Raw genomic sequence first — 23,196 nt, forward strand, 5'->3', positions numbered from 1 at the left:
AACCAGTAATATACCTAGTTGTTGCATGCGTCTACTGACTATTCTACACGGACTAATAACAACTAGTAACAACAAGATAACTCATGTAAAACATACTGTGTCCATAAAAAGTATATAGGTTATAGGTTGAGAACCTTTGTGAAAGAGCACAGTTTGAAAGATATGGCATATAGAAGCAAACCGGATGGAGATCATGAAAATTATCGTAGAGGTTGAGGGTAGAGGAAGTTCAGGAGTAAAAACAAACAAAATATAACTATTGTAAAAATTGACAGTGTCCATCAAATGTATATAGTATGTATAAGCTGGAAGTAGAGGCCTAAGCGTTGTTGTTCACTAGTTTACTCCAATTAGGGGAGGGGTGGTAGGGTTGGAAAGTAACAAAGGAAAATATATTTAAAAAAAGGATGTGTATATATACAGTGGGGAGAACAAGTATTTGATACACTGCCGATTTTGCAGGTTTTCCTACTTACAAAGCATGTAGAGGTCTGTCATTTTTATCATAGGTACACTTCAACTGTGAGAGACGGAATCTAAAACAAAAATCCAGAAAATCACATTGTGTGATTTTTAAGTAATTAATTTGCATTTTATTGCATGACATAAGTATTTGATCACCTACCAACCAGTAAGAATTCCGGCTCTCACAGACCTGTTAGTTTTTCTTTAAGATGCCCTCCTGTTCTCCACTCATTACCTGTATTAACTGCACCTGTTTGAACTCATTACCTGTATAAAAGACACGTGTCCACACACTCAATCAAACAGACTCCAACCTCTCCACAATGGCCAAGACCAGAGAGCTGTGTAAGGACATCAGGGATAAAATTGTAGACCTGCACAAGGCTGGGACCTGCACGCAATTATTAGAAAATGGAAGAAGTTCAAGATGACGGTCAATCACCCTCGGTCTGGGGCTCCATGCAAGATCTCACCTCGTGGGGCATCAATGATCATGAGGAAGGTGAGGGATCAGCCCAGAACTACACGGCAGGACCTGGTCAATGACCTGAAGAGAGCTGGGACCACAGTCTCAAAGAAAACCATTAGTAACACACTACGCCGTCATGGATTAAAATCCTGCAGCGCACGCAAGGTCCCCCTGCTCAAGCCAGCGCATATCCAGGCCCGTCTGAAGTTTGCCAATGACCATCTGGATGATCCAGAGGAGGAATGGGAGAAGGTCATGTGGTCTGATGAGACAAAAATATAGCTTTTTGGTCTAAACTCCACTCGCTGTGTTTGGAGGAAGAAGAAGGATGAGTACAACCCCAAGAACACCATCCCAACTGTGAAGCATGGAGGCGAAAAAATCATTATTTGGGGATGCTTTTCTGCAAAGGGGACAGGACAACTGCACCGTATTACATACTGGTAGCCAGAGTCGTTCAAGGGAATTCGGGACATGGGTGACTAGTTAACGTTAGCTTGGCTCTCTCTGTGTGTTCGTGCCGTGGGAGGACGGGTTTCTTCATTGGCAGAAAGCAATGGCTAGCTAGTATGCTAACTATTCTAGCTAACTAACTGGCTGAATAAGTTGACGACAGACTCGCTCAAGCTGTCGGGACTAACCCACAACGTTAGACACGGACACGTATGATCTGCTTGGCGTGTTGACACACTGGTGGTTTGTTGTGGCCGAGTATTGGTGCTAAACCGTGTTGTTGGAGCCCGGCATGCTAGTTGGTTGTGGCGTTATATGACTAGGTGCCCTGGACGGTTTTCACGGAAGAATACTGTACCAAGTTAGCTAGCTGAATAAACTAAGTTAGTCTATTCCTAGAAAACATTGAACCGCTGTAGTTTACAACAATTATAGTTTCTGAGGTGGAAGTTGGGAGAGTTATATTTGGGTGTTTCAGTGAAACGTAAGTGAGGGAGGCCCCTCTCTCGCTTTCCCAGATGTTTAGTTCATTTCATTCCGATCTCCTTTGCATTATTGTAGCCATTTTCTGTAGCCTGTCAACTATGCCTCTGTCTATCCCTGTTCTCTCCTCTCTGCACAGGCTATACAAACGCCTCACACCGCGTGGCTGCTGCCTCTCTAACCTGGTGGTCCCTGCACGCACGACCCACGTGGAGTTCCAGGTCTCCGGCAGCCTCTGGAACTGCCGTTCTGCGGCCAACAAGGCAGAGTTCATCTCAGCCTATGCTACCCTCCAGTCCCTCGACTTCTTGGCGCTGACGGAAACATGGATTACCACTGAAAACACTGCTACTACTGCTCTCTCCTCGTCTGACCATGTGTTCTCGCATACCCTGAGGGGTGGTGGCACAGGAATCCTCATCTCACCCAAGTGGACATTCTCTCTTTTTCCCCTGACCCATCTGTCTATCTCCTCATTTGAATTCCATGCTGTCACAGTCACTAGCCCATTCAAGCTTAACATCCTTGTCATTTATCGCCCTCCAGGTTCCCTTGGAGAGTTCATCAATGAGCTTGACGCCTTGATAAGTTCCTTTCCTGAGGATGGCTCACCCCTCACAGTTCTGGGTGACTTCAACCTCCCTATGTCTACCTTTGACTAATTTCTCTCTGCCTCCTTCTTTCCACTCCTCTCCTCTTTTGACCTCACCGTCCCCCCCTACTTACAAGGCAGGCAATACGCTTGACCTCATCTTTACTAGATGCTGTTCTTCTACTAATCTCACTGCAACTCCCCTCCATGTCTCCGACCACTACTTTGTATCCTTTTCTCTCTCGCTCTCCTCCAACACTACTCACACTGCCCCTACTCAATTGGTAATGCGCCGTCGCAACCTTCGCTCTCTCTCTCCCGCTACTCTCTCCTCTTCCATCCTATCATCTATTCCCTCTGCTCAATCCTTCTCCCTCCAATCTCCTGATTCTGCCTCCTCAACCCTCCTCTCCTCCCTTTCTGCATCCTTTGACTCTCTATGTCCCCTATCCTCCCGGCCGGCTCGGTCCTCCCCTCCTGCTCCGTGGCTTGACGACTCATTGCGAGCTCACAGAACAGGGCTCCGGGCAGCCGAGCGGAAATGGAGGAAAACTAGACTCCCTGTGGACCTGGCATCTTTTCACTCCCTCCTCTCTACATTTTCTTCATCTGTTTCTGCTGCTAAAGCCACTTTCTACCACTCTAAATTCCAAGCATCTGCCTCTAACCCTAGGAAGCTCTTTGCCACCTTCTCCTCCCTGCTGAATCCTCCTCCCCCTCCTCCCCCTCCTTCTTCTCTGTGGATGACTTCGTCAACCATTTTGAAAAGAAGGTTGACGACATCCGATCCTCGTTTGTTAAGTCAAATGACACTGCTGGTCCTGCTCACACTGCCCTACCCTATGCTTTGACTTCTTTCTCCCCTCTCTCTCCAGATGAAATCTTGCGACTTGTGACGGCCGGCCGCCCAACAACCTGCCCGCTTGACCCTATCCCCTCCTCTCTTCTCCAGACCATCTCCGGTGACCTTCTCCCTTACCTCACCTCGCTCATCAACTCATCCTTGACCGCTGGCTATGTCCCTTCCGTCTTCAAGAGAGCGAGAGTTGCACCCCTTCTCAAAAAACCAACACTCGATCCCTCCGATGTCAACAACCAGTATCCCTTCTTTCTTTTCTCTCCAAAACTCTTGAGTGTGCCGTCTTTAGCCAACTCTCTTGCTATCTCTCTCAGAATGACCTTCTTGATCCAAACCAGTCAGGTTTCAAGACTGGTCATTCAACTGAGACTGCTCTTCTCTGTGTCACGGAGGCTCTCCGCACTGCTAAAGCTAACTCTCTCTCCTCTGCTCTTGTCCTTCTAGACCTGTCTGCTGCCTTTGATACTGTGAACCATCAGATCCTCCTCTCCACCCTCTCCGAGTTGGGCATCTCCGGCGCGACTCACTCTTGGATTGCGTCCTACCTGACCGGTCGCTCCTACCAAGTGGCGTGGCGAGAATCTGTCTCCGCACCACGTGCTCTCACCACTGGTGTCCCCCAGGGCTCAGTTCTAGGCCCTCTCCTATTCTCGCTATACACCAAGTCACTTGGCTCTGTCATATCCTCACATGGCCTCTCCTATCATTGCTACGCAGATGACACACAACTAATCTTCTCCTTTCCACCTTCTGATAACCAGGTGGCGAATCGCATCTCTGCATGTCTGGCAGACATATCAGTGTGGATGACGGATCACCACCTCAAGCTGAACCTCGGCAAGACGGAGCTGCTCTTCCTCCCGGGGAAGGACTGCCCGTTCCATGATCTCACCATCACGGTTGACAACTCCGTTGTGTCCTCCTCCCAGAGTGCGAAGAGCCTTGGCGTGACCCTGGACAACACCCTGTCATTCTCCGCTAACATCAAGGCGGCGACCCGATCCTGTAGGATCATGCTCTACAACATTCGGAGAGTACGACCCTGCCTTACACAGGTCCTAATCCAGGCACTTGTCATCTCCCGTCTGGATTACTGCAACTCGCTGTTGGCTGGGCTCCCTGCCTGTGCCATTAAACCCCTACAACTCATCCAGAATGCCGCAATCTGTCTGGTGTTCAACCTTCCCAAGTTCTCTCACGTCACCCCGCTCCTCCGCACACTCCACTGGCTTCCAGTTGAAGCTCGCATCTGCTACAAGACCATGGTGCTTGCCTACGGAGCTGTGAGGGGAACGGCACCTCCGTACCTTCAGGCTCTGATCAGTCCCTACACCCAAACGAGGGCATTGCGTTCATCCACCTCTGGCCTGCTGGCCCCCCTACCTCTGCGGAAGCACAGTTCCCGCTCAGCCCAGTCAAAACTGTTCGCTGCTCTGGCACCCCAATGGTGGAACAAGCTCCCTCACGACGCCAGGACAGCAGAGTCACTCACCACCTTCCCGAGACACTTGAAACCCCACCTCTTTAAGGAACACCTGGGATAGGATAAAGTAATCCTTCTACCCCCCCCTTACCCCACCCCAAAGAAGGAAAAAAAAAACATATTGTAAAGTGGTTATCCCACTGGCTATAAGGTGAATGCACCAATTTGTAAGTCACTCTGGATAAGAGCGTCTGCTAAATGACGTAAATGTAATGTAAATGTATTGAGGGGAGGATGGATGGGGCCATGTATCGCGAGATCTTGGCCAACAACCTCCTTCCCTCAGTAAGAGCATTGAAGATGGGTCGTGGCTGGGTCTTCCAGTATGACAACGACCGGAAACACACAGCCAGGGCAACTAAGGAGTGGCTCCATAAGAAGCATCTCAAGGTCCTGTAGTGGCCTAGCCAGTCTCCAGACCTGAACCCAATAGAAAATCTTTGGAGGGAGCTGAAAGTCCGAATTTCCCAGCGACAGCCCCGAAACCTGAAGGAGTGGGCCAAAATCCCTGCTGCAGTGTGTGCAAACCTGGTCAAGACCTACAGGAAACGTATGATCTTTGTAATTGCAAACAAAGGTTTCTGTACCAAATATTAAGTTCTGCTTTTCTGTTGTATCAAATACTTATGTCATGCAATAAAATGCAAATTAATTACTTAAAAATCATACAATGTGATTTTCTGGATTTTTGTTTTAGATTCCGTCTCTCATAGTTGAAGTGTACCTATGATAAAAATTACAGACCTCTAAATGCTTTGTAAGTAGGAAAACCTTCAAAATCGGCAGTGTATCAAATACTTGTTCTCCCCACTGTGTGTGTGTGTGTGTGTGTATATATATATATATATACACACACACACACACACACACACACACACACACACACACACACTACCAGTCAAAAGTTTGGACACACCTACTCATTCAAGGGTTTTTCTTTATTTTTACATTGTAGAATAATAGTGAAGACATCACAACTATGAAATAACACATATGGAATCATGTAGTAACCAAAAAAGTGTTAAACAAATCAAAATATATTTTATATTTGAGATTCTTCAAATAGCCACCCTTTGCCTTGATGACAGCACACTGTTGGCATTCTCTCAACCAGCTTCATGATGTAGTCACCTGGAATGCATTTCAATTAACAGGTGTGCCATCTTAAAAGTTAATTTGTGGAATTTCTTAATGCGTTTGAGCCAATTAGTTGTGTTGTGACAAGGTAGGGGTGGTATACAGAAGATAGCCCTATTTAGTAAAATACATATTATGGCAAGAACAGCTCAAATAAGCAAAGAGAAACAACAGTCCATCATTACTTTAAGACATGAAGGTCAGTCAATAAGGAACATTTCAAGAACTTTGAAAGTTTCTTCAAGTGCAGTCGCAAAAACCATCAAGCTCTATGATGAAACTGGCTCTCATGAGGACCGCCAAAGGAATGGAAGGCCCAGAGTTACCTCTGCTGCAGAGGATAAGTTCATTAGAGTTACCAGCCTCAGAAATTACATCCCAAATAAATGCTTCACAGAGCTCAAGTCACAGCCACATCTCAACATCAACTGTTCAGAGGGGACTGTGTGAATCAGGCCTTCATGGTCGAATTGCTGCAATGAAACCACTACTAAAGGACACCAATAAGAAGAAGAGACCTGCTTGGGCCAAGAAACACGAGCAATGTACATTAGACCGGTGGAAATGTTTCCTTTGGTCTGGAATCCAAGTGTGAGATTTTTGGTTCCAACCGCCGTGTCTTTGTGAGACGCGGTATGGGTGAACGGCTGATCTCCGCATGTGTAGTTCCCACCGTGAAGCATGGAGGAGGAGGTGTTATGGTGTGGGGGTGCTTTGCTGGTGATACTGTCTGTGATGTATTTAGAATTCAAGGCACACTTAACCAGCATGACTACCACATCATTCTGCAGCGATACACCATTCCATCTGGTTTGGTTTTAGTGGGACTATAATTTTTTTTTCAACAGGACAATGACCCAACACACCTCCAGGCTGTGTAAGAGCTATTTTACCAAGAAGGAGAGTGGTGGAGTGCTGCATCAGATGACCTGGCCTCCACAATCCCCTGATCTGAACCCAATTGAGATGGTTTGGGATGAGTCGGACGGCAGAGTGAAGGAAAAGCAGCCAACAAGAAAAGCATTCCAGGTGATGCTGGTTGAGAGAATGCCAAGAGTGTGCAAAGCTGTCATTAAGGCAAAGGGTGGCTATTTGAAGAATCTCAAATATGAAATATATTTTGATTTGTTTAACACTTTTTTGGTTACTACATGATTCCGTATGTGTTATTTAATAGTTTTGATGTCTTCTATTATTCTACAATGTAGAAAATAGTAAAAATAAAGAAAAAACCTTGAATGAGTAGGTGTGTCCAAACTTTTGACTGGTACTATATATATATATATTTGCGAAAAAATATATATGGGGGATTGTAAGTGATGCAGACAATTACATTGATGGAAGTTACAATCTATCTGCAATATTAAAGCTGATCTACCCACAAAAAAATATTAAAATATATATATATTCTACACGTTCCAGATGAGCTCACAGCCTCAAACTGATGTTCACAGGAGTATAAATATTTGTGTGTGTGTCTGTGTGTAATTGCTGTCAGATAGCAGGCCTGTAGTAACAGCAGCATGGCTGTCTAACAGGCATTACCGTCATCATACTGTGGCCTCTACAGTCAGTCAGTGTATATTTATTTAGTATTGCAGACACCCTTCACTGTTCTGTAACACAGGGTGTATTTCTGTCTGGGTGTCAGCTTCACTGTCTGTTAAGAGAGGGATATTTGTAGTGTGTGTGTGTGTGTGTGTGTGTGTGTGTGTGTGTGTGTGTGTGTGTGTGTGTATGTCCGTGTGCACGGTCTGGCTCAGACACAGTTAACCAAGACATCATAGCTGTGTAATATTAAAAATGTCTGACAGTTCATCTATACACTGGAAAATAATTATGGATTCATAATTATAGATTCATTTCTGCACAGCGCAGTAACTATGCCAAATCTAAGACTTCTTCTAACACGTAGGTATTACAGGTTTTAAGTATCTAAAAAAAGTATTTAAAATTGATTGCAAAGCTCAACAAAGTCACTTGTAGATGATTTGAACATGAGGCGAGGAAAATGCTAATATCAGTCCCATGGCTTGAATGGTATTTGTGCCAGAAATGCTAAAACATTAGCATGGATTGCTGTTATACCTTGTCCATAGACCGCTTACAGGGTAAGGAAACCAATATGTAATTTTGTAATTTGGGTGAATTATGCCTTTAAATACACCCACACCCACTTCAATTTCAGATTCAATTCAATCAACAGGGCACTATGAGCAAGGTGGAGAGGGAGGAGTGTGTCGCTGTTTCCAAATCAAGTGTCGTAATTGATCAAATCAGTCCTATTCTTTAACCTGGGGGGCTATGGGGAGCGGGACAGCAGCTGTTGAACGCGTGTATGATTAAAACCGTGTTTGTGTTCCGGTCTCACACCCCTGAGACAGACACACAATGGTCTCTCTCTTCACCTCCCCGCCCCTCTTTCCCTCCCTCTCTTCCCCTTTATAGGAGATGGAGAGATAGAGAGCATGGCCCTTTCGAAATTGAATCACAGGCCTTATGTAGATCTCCAGAGTGGGTCTGAATGGGGTTGGAGATGGGGTAGCTGTCGGATAGAGATGTAGCTGGGAGATAGAGATGTAGCTGGGAGATAGAGATGTAGCTGGGAGATAGAGATGTAGCTGGGGGATAGAGATGTAGCTGGGGATAGAGATGTAGCTGGGGGATAGAGATGTAGCTGGGAGATAGAGATGTAGCTGGAGGATAGAGATGTAGCTGGGGGATAGAGATGTAGCTGGAGGATAGAGATGTAGCTGGGGGATAGAGATGTAGCTGGGGGATAGAGAGGTAGTGGGAAATAGAGAGGTAGTGGGAATACATAGGGCTCTAAATGGAAATATAGAGTCTATAATGGCAGTACCTGGATCAGTACAGTACACAGGGCTCTAATGGGGCTATACCTGTACCTACTATAAAGGCTGTACCTGGGTCAGTACAGTAAACAGGGCTCTAATAGGGCTATACCTATAGCTACTATAAAGGCTGTACCTGGGTCAGTACAGTAAACAGGGCTCTAATAGGGCTATACCTATAGCTACTATAAAGGCTGTACCTGGGTCAGTACAGTAAACAGGGCTCTAATGGGGCTATACCTACTATAAAAGGCTGTACCTGATGGATTAGGTGTCTTGTGGAAGGGCCGATGATTAGGGGCTGTGAAGTGATTGGTGAAGTTAATTGGACACTGAAGACGCTCTAGATTCTAGAATTCTAGATTCTAGTAGAGTCTAGAATAAGGACTGATTCTGAGGCAGTGATATACACAGTGCTCATATGGAGCTATGTTGTAAGGGCTGTACCTGAGTTAGAGAAGAGAATAAGAATCTGTAGAGGCAATAGTATAAAGACTGTACCTGGGTCAGATTACTATATCAAAGTCTTAATGAACAGATACATAAGGGCTGTATCTGGGTGGGTTGACTACATAGAACTCTGATGTGACTGTGGTAGAGCAGATTTCTAAAAGGATGTACCTGAGTCAGTGGAATAGACGCGGAAGCTCTTGTCCCAGAAACCACAGAGCAGGATGAAGCGGTTGTCTGCGGTGATGATGAAGCACTGCGAGTGGATGTGAATGCTCTGGTCCAACAGGTCTGTGATCTGACGACGGTGGGTCCCCACGTTACTGGCTGGAGAGGGGGAGGAGAGGAGGAGAGGGGGAGGAGAGGGGGAGGGAGGGGTGGAGGGAGGGAGGGGGAGATAGAGGAGGAGGGGGGAGGAGAGGGAGAGAGAGGGAGGAGAGAGGGAGGGAGGGGAGGGAGGAGAGAGGGGGAGAGGGGAGGGGAGAGAGGGAGGGAGGAGAGAAGGAGGCAGGTGAGAGGGAGGAGAGAAGGAGGGAGGTGAGAGGGAGGAGAGAGGGGGGAGAGGGTAGGAGGTGAGAGGGAGGAGAGAGGGGGGAGAGGGAAGGAGGTGAGAGGGAGGTGAGAGGGAGGGGAGAGGGGGGAGGGAGCGGGGAGAGGGTGGGAGAGAGGAGGGAGAGGGAGATGAGAGGGAGGGGAGGGAGGAGAGAGGGGGGAGGGAGGGGGGAGAGGGGGAGAGCAGGGGGGAGAGAGGAGGGAGAGGGAGGAAAGAGGGAGGGAGGGGAGAGAGGGAGGGAGGAGGGAGGGGGAGGGGAGAGGGAGGAGAGAAGGAGGGAGGTGAGAGGGAGGAGAGAGGGGGGAGAGAGGGGAGAGGGAAGGGGAGAGGGGGAGGTGAGGGAGAGAAATATACAGACTGAGATGTTGTACAGTAATTCATTAAGTAAAGCAGGTAAGTCTGAGGAAAAACATATTGTATAAAATCTGTTAGTTTTCTTTTAAGATATCACCGCTTTAAATCGCTTTCACAAGGACATTAGACCATTACTGGAGCTACCAACTATGACATTTGTCACGCATGGCGTTTACTTACGGTCGTCGCCACGGCAGCAGCACCATTTTGATTTGTGAGGGAATACATAAAACATCTAGGACGTGGCGTTTACAAGGGTTTCACATTTTCCACTGGGCCTAAGAGTTTGAGTAACGATGAGCGTGCATATTCTCTCTCTCCCCAGAAGGAGAAGAGACTTCCTCGCATCGTCAGGACAACATAAATTAAATCCACTTTGGCCCCTTATCACTGAGTTGGAGGTTCGTTGGAGAGAGAGAGAGAGAGAGAGAGAGACAGAGACAGAGAGAAAGAGAGAGAGAGATAAAAGACTAAGAGATAACAGACTAAAACAAAGGCAGAGCCATGTCTGTTTTGGACTGATGCACTTCCTTGGCCTTGCAGATGTAGCCATCTATCATCATGTGCTTTGTAGTGGGTAAGATATTAAGATACGCTGCGCCAGTTTCCCGGACAAACATTAAGTCTAATCCTAAATCATTATTAGAATCTCCATTAAAAATCATTTTTAGTCCGGGACTAGACTTAATCTGTTTCCAGGGAACAAACAGGCACATTAGGTTCTAGACTTCTGTAACTTTATCCTCCCCTTCTCTCCTCTCTCTCTTCTGCTCTAACTCAAGATGAACAGGTGTGGGTCCGGCCCAGGCATCCCTGACAGAGACCAGCACGCCATGTCTGACGAATATTTCAACCAATTATCAACATTTCCCCCCGCCACGGCCGCCCCGCCAGTCACATACAATTTACTGTGTTTAAACTGAAGCTCCTTGTGGAATGTGAGAAGTATAAATACATAAATGACACGTTCAGAAAATATCACCCCACCACACGCATTATACATGTGATGTGGAGCGTGGGCTGGTGCTGAAAAATGACAAAATAGAGCTGTGAGTGAGTTGCAGAGATAGAATCAGTCGTCCATTCCGAGTGTGAAGAAAAAAATTTAAAAAAGTAGAGGGGCTTTTTGTTATTATTAAAAGATTGAATGGACTCAGAAATATGCATGCACATCTATGCAAGTGCCCATGTCACGTGTGCAACTAGAGGCGAAAAAACCCTAGATCACCTTTACTCCACACACAGAAACACATACAAAGCTTTCCCTCACCCTCCATTTGGCAAATCTGACCATAACTCTATCCTCCTGATTCTTGCTTACAAGCAAAATCTCAAACAGGATGTACCAGTGACGCACTCAATGGGGAAGTGATCCGATGAAGCGGATTCTAAGCTACAGGACTGTTTCGCTAACGTAGACTGGAATATTTTACAGTAGGAGTTTACCACATCAGTCACTGGCTTCAGTAATAAGTGCAAAGAGGCAAGCAACACTGAACCATGCATGAGAGCACCAGCTGTTCCGGACGACTGTTTGATCACGTTCGCCGTTGCCGATGTGAGTAAGATCTTAAAACAGGTTAACACTCACAAGGCTGCAGGGCCAGACGGATTACCAGGACGTGTACTCAGAGCATGTGCTGACCAGCTGGCAAGTGTCTTCACTTTAATACCTACATGTTTGAAGCAGACCACCATAGTCCCTGTGCCTAAGAACGCCATGGTAACCTGTCTAAATGCAACTGGATCCTGGACTTCCTGACGGGCCGTCCCCAGTTGGTGAGTTTGCCGACGACACAACGTTGGTAGCCCTGATCACAGACTACGATCAGACAGCCTATAGGGAGGAGGTCAGAGACCTGGCAGTGTGGTGCCAGAATAACAACCTCTCCCTCAACGTCAGTAAGACCAAGGAGCTGATCGTGGGTTACAGGAAACGAAGGACCGAAGAGGGCACGACAACGCCTCTTCCCCCTCAGGAGGCTGAAAAGATTGGGTATGGGCCCTCAGATCCTCAAAATGCTCTGATGCACCAAGTCTGGAACCAACAGAACCCTGAACGGCTTCTATCCCCAAGCCGTAAGATTTTAACCTTTTTGCACTAACTCCTTTGACTCATCACATATGCTGCTGCTACTGTTTATTATCTGTCACTTTATTCCTAGTTATATGTACATATCTACCTGAATTACCTCGTACCCCTGCACATGGACTCGGTACTGGTACCCCGTGTTTATAGCCAAGTTATTACCTCGTACCTCTACACATGGACTCGGTACTGGTACCCCGTGTTTATAGCCAAGTTATTACCTCGTACCTCTGCACATGGACTCGGTACTGGTACCCCGTGTTTATAGCCAAGTTATTACCTCGTACCTCTGCACATGGACTCGGTACTGGTACCCCGTGTTTATAGCCAAGTTATTACCTCGTACCTCTGCACATGGACTCGGTACTGGTACCCCGTGTTTATAGCCAAGTTATTACCTCGTACCTCTGCACATGGACTCGGTACTGGTACCCCGTGTTTATAGCCAAGTTATCATTACTCATTGTTTATTAATTCCTCCTGTTATTATCTTTCTATCATTTCTATTTTCTCTCTCTGTGTTGATGGGAAGGGCCCATAAGTAAGCATTTCACTGTTAGTCTACACCTGTTGTTTACACAGCATGTGACGAATACAATTTGATTTGATACGACACACACACACACACACACACACACACACACACACACACACACTGTATATGAAAAGGAGGGCCATAAAAGGGGAGAAATGGATCTGGATGAAGATGAGCGGGTGGGAATGGCATTTTAACTAGTCAACCGTTAGAGGAAAAATGTGTGTGTATGGACGAGAGCGAGAACGAGAGAGAAAGAGAGCTAGAGAGGGAGAGAGCGAAGACAAGGAGAAAATGAAAGAGGGGGTGAGAGAGAAAAGAAAAGGAGTGAACATTTGCGAGGGCTAGAGAGCAACCAGAGAGCAACAGAGAGAGGAAGAATGAGAGAAAACAAGAGAGGAGAGAGAGTACAATAAACGAGAGTGAGCTCTGCCTCTGACCACTCTCTCCCAGACAGTGCATCCTATACATCACTAGAGCTCTGCCTCTGACCACTCTCTCCCAGACAGTGCATCCTATACATCACTAGAGCTCTGCCTCTGACCACTCTCTCCCAGACGATGCATCCTATACATCACTAGAGCTCTGCCTCTGACCACTCTCTCCCAGACGATGCATCACTAGAGCTCTGCCTCTGACCACTCTCTCCCAGACCATGCATCCTATACATCACTAGAGCTCTGCCTCTGACCACTCTCTCCCAGACAGTGCATCCTATACATCACTAGAGCTCTGCCTCTGACCACTCTCTCCCAGACAGTGCATCCTATACATCACTAGAGCTCTGCCTCTGACCACTCTCTCCCAGACGATGCATCCTAGACATCACTAGAGCTCTGCCTCTGACCACTCTCTCCCAGACCATGCATCCTAGACATCACTAGAGCTCTGCCTCTGACCACTCTCTCCCAGACGATGCATCCTAGACATCACTAGAGCTCTGCCTCTGACCACTCTCTCCCAGACCATGCATCCTATACATCACTAGAACTCTGCCTCTGACCACTCTCTCCCAGACGATGCATCCTATACATCACTAGAGCTCTGCGTCTGACCACTCTCCTAGACGATGCATCCTATACATCACTAGAGCTCTGCCTCTGACCACTCTCTCCCAGACAGTGCATCCTATACATCACTAGAGCTCTGCCTCTGACCTCTCTCTCCCAGACGATGCATCCTATACATCACTAGAGCTCTGCGTCTGACCACTCTCCTAGACGATGCATCCTATACATCACTAGAGCTCTGCCTCTGACCACTCTCTCCCAGACAGTGCATCCTATACATCACTAGAGCTCTGCCTCTGACCTCTCTCTCCCAGATGATGCATCCTATACATTACTAGCACTCCGCTCCTCATCAACTCGTGAGTGATGAGAGGCACCCATATTGTCCTGACATCCACCCGCCGCGCATTCTCAATCACACATTATTACTCCATTCATATTCATTTATACTGACACACATCCTTTCCCCGGCTCAAATTAAACCAGAGAGAGAGGGGGAGAGAGAGAGAGAGAGAGAGAGAGAGAGAGAGAGAGAGAGAGAGAGAGAGAGAGAGAGAGAGGGAGAGCGAGAGAGAGAGAGGGATAGAGGAGAGGTAGAGAGGTTGATGATGAAATACCAGTCCGGGCCACAGCTCATTGCATTCCAATTTGCATGCAAATGGTTTAGCAGAGGAGAGAGCAGAGTGGAGGATTTATTTCAGGAGATGAGAGGACAGGGGGGTGGTGGTGGGGTGGCGGGCTGTTGTTGGGCAGAGGCTGAAAAACAACAGCAATCTGCTGGCCAGGGCCACTGCCATTGGTCATCACAATGAATCCCAGAGACACCCAGAGATACATACACACATACACTTACTCACTTTAATGCATATACACACACACGCAGTGACACCCGCAAGTGCGCACAGACACCACACACAAGTGACAGACCTATCAGAGGGTCGATTTCCACCGGCAGTTGGTACTGCTGGTCCTGCACCGAAGAGCCTTGATGACCTGAGAGAGAGAGAGAGAGAGAGAAAAGAGAGAGAAAAAGAGAGAACGAGAGAGCGAGAGAGCGAGAGAGAGAGAGAGAGAGAGAGAGAAAAAAAAAGAGAGAGAGAGAGATGGAGTGAGACGAAAAGAGAGAGGTGGGGGAGGAAGGAATGAGAGAGGGATGCAGAAAGAAGGATGGGTTTAATATCATAGTCATTTGGCCCTGTGGAGTACTTGGGCTTGTGTTCAATATGGGCAATGCTAAAACATAATTTGCCACACTCAAAGACTATTGTCCCCCAGAGTGCTCTACCAAAGCGATACATTTAGCTGTAAAACTGTTTTCTGTGACTCCAAATTGACTCTGATAATACATAGTAATACATAAACAAGTTAATAAGATAATATCGTGAATCCTTACATTTTAACTCTTTCTGTGACTCACTCTGGACATCCTTTATTAATACAGATTTATACCATAAACAAGTTAAAATAATGCAAATATCATAATTCAAGATCTAACTACAAACAATATCACATGAAATCAATTCATCACAACAAAATACTCCAAATTCAATGAGATCTACAAATCTTCATCGTCTTTGAGTTTCATAACTTCCGACTTCATCCCATATCACCTTCCCTGTTATTCCACAGCAGGATTGATGTTTAGTAAATAAACCATGAAGAGTGAGGTCTTGATGTATCAAAGTGGAAGTGAAACCTAACGCTTGCAGAGTGCACGTGTCACATTTGATCCTGCCTTTTAGGAGGACCGCTCAACTGTCTCAGAAATCAACGTCCTGTCCTGGGAAGATGAAAGAGACAAGCCTTTCGGCTGCTCTCGTTGAGATACACAAAGATAAATACTGACTAAAGGCCTTTAGATATGACACTGTGTGTGGACAAACGTTTAGTCCTCAACTGTGTGCACCAAAATTATCTGTTTTGTGTACCATTCCTTGATGTGCTACATGAAATCAGACTTATGATCAAAAATAGTATATCCTTGATATCTCATATCCTACATATTAGTTGAATTTCAATGAATTGGTTAAATTTACATTTCAGGCCTGCTGACCACTACAAGATAATCCTACTTTAGACTCCATTTCCTACAATCCCCCTCTTACCGGCGAGGCCGTGCCACTTGTTGACGGCGAAGAGGCGGTTGGCGGTGACGGTGATGATGGCAGGCGCAGCGAGGCCCGGCTGGGTGTTGGCGGCCACGTGGGCCACGGGAGAGTTGCTAGGGAACTTCAACACCATGATGACATCCTGCTGCATCTGCTCCGTGAACATCAGGGGGGTCTGCAGGAGGACATACTGGTGATGATGGACAGATCAACGGACAGACGGAGGGAAGGAGGGAGAGGAGCAGAGAGGAGGGGGAGTCCAATGGAGCAGCGGAGGAGAGCACGGAGGATAAGAGGAACAGCAGGAGCAGCAGCAGCACGCAGAAAATAGTGAAAGTGAGAGAGAGAGAGAGAGAGAGAGAGAGAGAGAGAGGGGAAGGGAGGAGAGGGACAGAGAGAAAGTTAGCTAGGAAGCTAGCATGGAGTAGCAGCACTCAGCAGCCAAGCTATAGGGAAGGAGGGCAGTTGGAGAAAAGCTGAGGCACTAAAAGCAGAGTACCATTATTCACATAATGCCATCGATTATAAGTCAGGGCAAGAAAAACAAACATAAGAAAACTATTTCTTAAAGACAAAGTTTGTGTCAATACTAAAGGAAGAACATGTCTTAGCATTGAAACGGAAGACAAACAAACGAATAGACAAAACGTAAGAGGAGAAAAATCCACAGGATTGGTATAGTGTGGGTGTATGTGTGAAATAGGGAATACCCTCGATGGCACAAAACTCCTCTGTGTAACTCCCTGTGTTAACGTTGTTATAGTGCTCCTTCCCTAACCCTCTCTATTAAAAGTGTCTGTAATGCCCACAGAGATAGATAGAGGACTCATCTTTGTATCTGTGTTGCATTATGGCATCTGTGGTTAGTTACAGCCATCTAAAGTGCTCTATCTATCTCTATGGTAACGCCTCATCAAATGTGGCACCATTAATAGCCTGTTAGTGAGGGCTGCTGGGTACTGGAGTCCTCCTCTAGTCTGACATACTACACCATCTGTAATGAATCAAGAGGCTACTAGTAGTTACTTGTACTGAACCTCTAAATAGAAGGACTACTGTACATGCTAGACATTATTTATCTATCTTGTATCAATGAGCAAAGTCAACATTCTTCCTCAAAATTCTCAGAATTTGCTCAGGTCTCTTCAGGAAATAGGCATTAACATGACAATGGTCAGACGTGAACTTGATACTTTTATCATTAGTAACAATCAGTCGCCGCATAAACGGTCAAATAAAAAGCCCTTTGTATCTATCTTCATATTAGAATGTTCATTTGTTGCAAGCTTTGTCAAGACACCGACACTCACTTTAAACGACGTGAGTTCAGTTCTACTGATAAGAGTTGTTTTTACTGGCTTGGCTCACACATATTATCCAGTGTGTGTCCCAAATGGCACCCTATTCCCTCCATATAGTACACTACTTTTGACCAGGTTTCTGGTCAAATAAAGTGCACTCCACATGAAATAGGGTGCCATTTGAGACACAGCATTTATTCAGACTGAGGAGCCATTTGCAGGATGCTTGTAGTGAGCTGGGGAACATAGTACACATGCATAACGTCAGAGGCCCACTGGGGTAAATCTCTGTTGTTTTAACGGGCTACTAGAGTACTCTGACAACGTCATTACTGACCACCAACATGGGGAGATGCCAGGACTGGAGTCTGACACCACACTACACTCAGACAGGGGGAGATGGAGATGGAGGAGGGAGGGACGGGATACAAAGGTGGAGAAGGAGACAGTGGGAGAGAAAGAGACAGCAAAGAGAGGTGTAAAGAGATAGAAATGGGGGTGAGTCAGAGAGAGAGAAAAATTGCGAGTGCAAGGCAGAAAAAGCGAGAGAGAGAAAGAAAGAAACGAGAGAGAGAAGGAAAGAAGAGAGAGAAGGAAAGAAGAGCGAGAAGGAAAGAAGTCCCTCATCTGCTGCTGGTGTGAAGGGAAAGAGAAAGGTAGTGTGAATATCAGTCTGCCTCTCCAAACACACCAGGCCCACCTACCACCACCGGAGAGGCCAAACAATGAAATACAAGACACCTTTAACCACTTGAAAGTACGGACTCATGTGCACTCCTGCTCCAGTACTGGGGTCGCGTTTCCAATGGGTTTTCTCTGGTGTTGCCTTGGAAGTCAAAACCTCTCTTTTCTGTGTGTGTGTGTGTATGTGTGTACGTACATGTGTGTGCGTACGTGTGTGTCTCACCACAGGGAATTCAGGCCCTGCTCAACAACCTCGTTTATTTGTCTAGGAAAGTGTCTCCCCGTTTCTCCCCTCATTATTCTACTGCTCCCTTCTTCTCATCTCAGCAGCTCCTACTGTACCTCGCTGTACTGTACCCTACTGTACTCTACTTTACTGTACTGCACCTCACTGTACTGTACCCTAATGTACTGTACCTCACTGTACTGTACCCTAATGTACTGTACTGTACCTCACTGTACTGTACCCTAATGTACTGTACCCTACTTTACTGTACCTCACTGTACTGTACCCTAATGTACTGTACTGTACCCTACTGTACTGTACCTCACTGTACCCTAATGTACTGTACTGTACCTCACTGTACTGTACTGTACCTCACTATACTGTACCCTAATGTCCTGTACTGTACCTCACTGTACCCTAATGTACTGTACTTTACCCTACTGTACTGTACTGTACCTCACTGTACTGTACCCTACCCTAATGTACCTCACTGTACTGTACCCTACTGTAGCTCACTGTACTGTACCCTACTGTACCTCACTGTACTGTACCCTACTGTACTGTACCTCACTGTACTGCACCCTACTGTACTGCACCCTACTGTACTGTACTGCACCCTACTGTACTGTACTGTACTGCATCCTACTGTACTGTACCCTAATGCACTGCACCCAAACCCTACTATACTGTACTGCACTCTACTGTATTGCACTGCAGCCTGCTGTACTGCACCCTACTGTACTGCACTGCACCCTACTGTACTGCACCCTACTGTACTGTACCCTAATGCACCCTACCCTACTGTACTGCACTGTACTGTATTGCATTGAAGCCTACTGTACTGTACTGCACCCTACTGTACTGCACCGCACCGTACTGTACCCAACCGTACTGCACTCCACCCTACTGTACTGCACCCTACTCTAATGTACTGTACCGTACTGCACCCTACAGTACTCTACTGCACCCTACTGTACTGCACCATACCCTACTGTACTGCACCATACCCTACTGTACTGTACAGCACCCTACTGCACTGTAATGTACTGCACCCTACTGTACTGTACCCTAATGCACCCTACTCTAATGTACTGTACCGTACTGCACCCTACAGTACTCTACTGCACCCTACTGTACTGCACCATACCCTACTGTACTGCACCATACCCTACTGTACTGTACCCTACTATACAGCACCATACCCTACTGTACTGCACCCTACTGTACTGTACAGCCCCCTACTGCACTGTAATGTACTGCACCTTACTGTACTGTACCCTAATGCACTGCACCCTACCCTACTGTACGGGACTCTACTGTATTGCACTGCACCCTACTGTACTGCACTGCACCCTACTGTACTGCACCCAACCCTACAGTACTGTACTGATCCCTACTGTACTGTACCCTACTGTACTGTACCCTACTGTACTGTACTCCACCCTACTGTACTGTTATATACTGCACCTTACCGTACTGTACAGCTCACGACCGTCACAAGACATCACAGTGAGGGATGTATTGCAAAAGGAAATAGCAAAATGGCCTTATACAGGGAAAGATGGGTTAATCTGTGGACATCAGAGGGCTAGAGTTAAGATCAGAATGAATGGTGGATTGGCCGCTGTGGGTGATAATTCAGCACTTGCAGAGAGAGGAAATTAGGAATATATCATTATTTAACTACATGTACTGTACATGTGAGCAAAAATAGCTGTAAGTAGCAGTAGAAGTATTGTTTTCCATTAAATTTACTCCAATCAGGGAGGGATGGTACGGTAGGGGGTAAAATATAAAGAAATAAAAAATCTAAATTAGGTGGATTAGAAATTATGCAAACAATTAATTTGATAGAACCCACAATATATCTGCAATATTAAAGCTGATCTACCCCTGCATTTTTTTAAATCAACATTTAAAAAAAGACCTGGGTTCAAAAACCATTTGAAATAATTTAAATACTTTACCTGTGCTTGATTGAGCTTGCCTGTTGCAATTGAAACAATAGGAAAGTCCCAAAAGTGCAAACCTCACCCACCTGGCACTCCAGGCAGGCAAACGCTAAAAGTGTTTGAAAGATTTCAAGTGGTATTTGCACCCAGGTCTGGGGGAAACCCTAGACCCTAAACCTGTGCATGAATGTAGCATTATTTGGATTTGCGGTGAGGAACTAATGGGGTGTTTGGTAAACATGGGTGGCGTATGGGCAGCGGTATGTGCGTGTGTGTTTGGGTATATGTGTGTGTGCCAATGGTCTCCAGCTGTCAGCACCACAGGGCAACCGCGCTAATGGGGGCTCTGGGGGGCTCAACTCGGCACGTCACCCGCCTCACCCCCTCTTCCTGCCCCTTAAAAGCCTGTCACCTTTAGGCCATTGTTCCCAGCCGGTCCACCTCCCTCTGGTTCTCCCCTGGTCCCCCCGTCTGTCTATGTCTGTCTAAGGTGTAGAGTGGGAGTTTGGCTCAGGACCATGTTTCCACAGTGCTAATCCATTCACCCTCATCCGCCACACCTACACCCCAAATCACACCTCACCCGTCTCTGATGATGAGAGGAGACGGGTTCAAAACCAGAGCTCACGTTTCCCAGGGTTAGGATGGAGGGATGACAGGGACGGGGACGGGGACGGGGGACGGAGAAGGAAGGAATATAGAGGGGCTAGTGTGAGTCAAAGCAGAGACAGTCATTGAACATACTATCAGTCAGACAGTCATTTAACATACTAGCAGTCAGACAGTCATTTAACATACTATCAGTCAGACAGTCATTGAACATACTATCAGTCAGACAGTCATTGAACATACTATCAGTCAGACAGTCATTGAACATACTATCAGTCAGACAGTCATTGAACATACTAGCAGTCAGACAGTAATTGAACATACTAGCAGTCAGACAGTCATTGAACATACTAGCAGCCAGACAGTCATTGAACATACTAGCAGTCAGACAGTCATTGAACATACTAGCAGTCAAACAGTCATTTAACATACTAGCAGTCAGACAGTCATTTAACATACTAGCAGCCAGACAGTCATTGAACATACTAGCAGCCAGACAGTCATTGAACATACTAGCAGCCAGACAGTCATTGAACATACTAGCAGTCAGACAGTCATTTAACATACTAGCAGTCAGACAGTCATTTAACATACTAGCAGTCAGACAGTCATTGAACATACTAGCAGTCAGACAGTCATTGAACATACTATCAGTCAGACAGTCATTGAACATACTAGCAGCCAGACAGTCATTGAACATACTAGCAGTCAGACAGTCATTTAACATACTATCAGTCAGACAGTCATTGAACATACTATCAGTCAGACAGTCATTGAACATACTAGCAGTCAGACAGTCATTGAACATACTAGCAGTCAGACAGTCATTGAACATACTAGCAGTCAGACAGTCATTGAACATACTAGCAGTCATACAGTCATTGAACATACTAGCAGCCAGACAGTCATTGAACATACTAGCAGCCAGACAGTCATTGAACATACTAGCAGTCAGACAGTCATTGAACATACTAGCAGTCAAACAGTCATTGAACATACTAGCAGTCAGACAGTCATTTAACATACTAGCAGCCAGACAGTCATTGAACATACTATCAGTCAGACAGTCATTTAACATACTAGCAGTCAGACAGTCATTTAACATACTAGCAGTCAGACAGTCATTGAACATACTAGCAGCCATACAGTCATTGAACATACTAGCAGCCATACAGTCATTGAACATACTAGCAGTCAGACAGTCATTGAACATACTAGCAGTCAAACAGTCATTTAACATACTAGCAGTCAGACAGTCATTTAACATATTAGCAGCCAGACAGTCATTTAACATACTAGCAGCCAGACAGTCATTGAACATACTAGCAGTCAGACAGTCATTTAACATACTATCAGTCAGACAGTCATTGAACATACTATCAGTCAGACAGTCAATTAACATACTAGCAGTCAGACAGTCATTGAACATACTAGCAGTCAGACAGTCATTTAACATACTATCAGTCAGACAGTCATTGAACATACTATCAGTCAGACAGTCATTTAACATACTATCAGTCAGACAGTCAATTAACATACTAGCAGTCAGACAGTCATTGAACATACTAGCAGTCAGACAGTCAATTAACATACTAGCAGTCAGACAGTCATTGAACATACTATCAGTCAGACAGTCATTGAACATACTATCAGTCAGACAGTCATTGAACATACTAGCAGCCAGACAGTCATTGAACATACTAGCAGTCAGACAGTCATTTAACATACTATCAGTCAGACAGTCATTGAACATACTATCAGTCAGACAGTCATTGAACATACTATCAGTCAGACAGTCATTGAACATACTAGCAGTCAGACAGTCATTGAACATACTAGCAGTCAGACAGTCATTGAACATACTAGCAGCCAGACAGTCATTGAACATACTAGCAGCCAGACAGTCATTGAACATACTAGCAGTCAGACAGTCATTGAACATACTAGCAGTCAAACAGTCATTTAACATACTAGCAGTCAGACAGTCATTTAACATACTATCAGTCAGACAGTCATTTAACATAATAGCAGTCAGACAGTCATTGAACATACTATCAGTCAGACAGTCATTGAACATACTATCAGTAAGACAGTCATTGAACATACTAGCAGTCAGACAGTCATTTAACATATTAACAGCCAGACAGTCATTGAACATTCTAACAGTCAGACAGTCATTGAACATACTATCAGTCAGACAGTCATTGAACATACTATCAGTCAGACAGTCAATTAACATAATAGCAGTCAGACAGTCATTGAACATACTATCAGTCAGACAGTCATTGAACATACTATCAGTAAGACAGTCATTGAACATACTAGCAGTCAGACAGTCATTTAACATATTAACAGCCAGACAGTCATTTAACATTCTAACAGTCAGACAGTCATTCAACATACTAGCAGTCAGACAGTCATTTAGCAAGGCAGCTCTCTGATGGATGGCTCTCCTGGCTATTCTATTGGTTCTATAATCTATACTTCACTACTGAGGAGATGGGTCTGTACTGGGTATGGTATGGTGGTCAG

General features: G+C 45.7%; 1 protein-coding gene across 1 annotated transcript in view; it reads right to left on the reverse strand.

Annotated features, from left to right (window-relative positions):
• LOC311109957 (lipopolysaccharide-responsive and beige-like anchor protein) overlaps positions 1 to 23,196 on the reverse strand; it is a gene marked incomplete at its 5' end in the record, with an annotated part of 56,688 nt that overhangs the window by 19,944 nt on the left and 13,548 nt on the right. The window contains 3 exons of the mRNA XM_084188474.1: positions 9,415 to 9,570; positions 14,712 to 14,777; positions 15,890 to 16,067. Of these exons, the coding sequence (XP_084044600.1) occupies positions 9,415 to 9,570; positions 14,712 to 14,777; positions 15,890 to 16,067 (400 nt within the window). The remainder of the gene's footprint in view (positions 1 to 9,414; positions 9,571 to 14,711; positions 14,778 to 15,889; positions 16,068 to 23,196) is intronic.

The sequence above is a fragment of the Coregonus lavaretus genome, assembly GCF_964263955.1.
Source record: "Coregonus lavaretus genome assembly, contig: SUPER_35_unloc_1, whole genome shotgun sequence".
NCBI lineage: Eukaryota > Metazoa > Chordata > Actinopteri > Salmoniformes > Salmonidae > Coregonus > Coregonus lavaretus.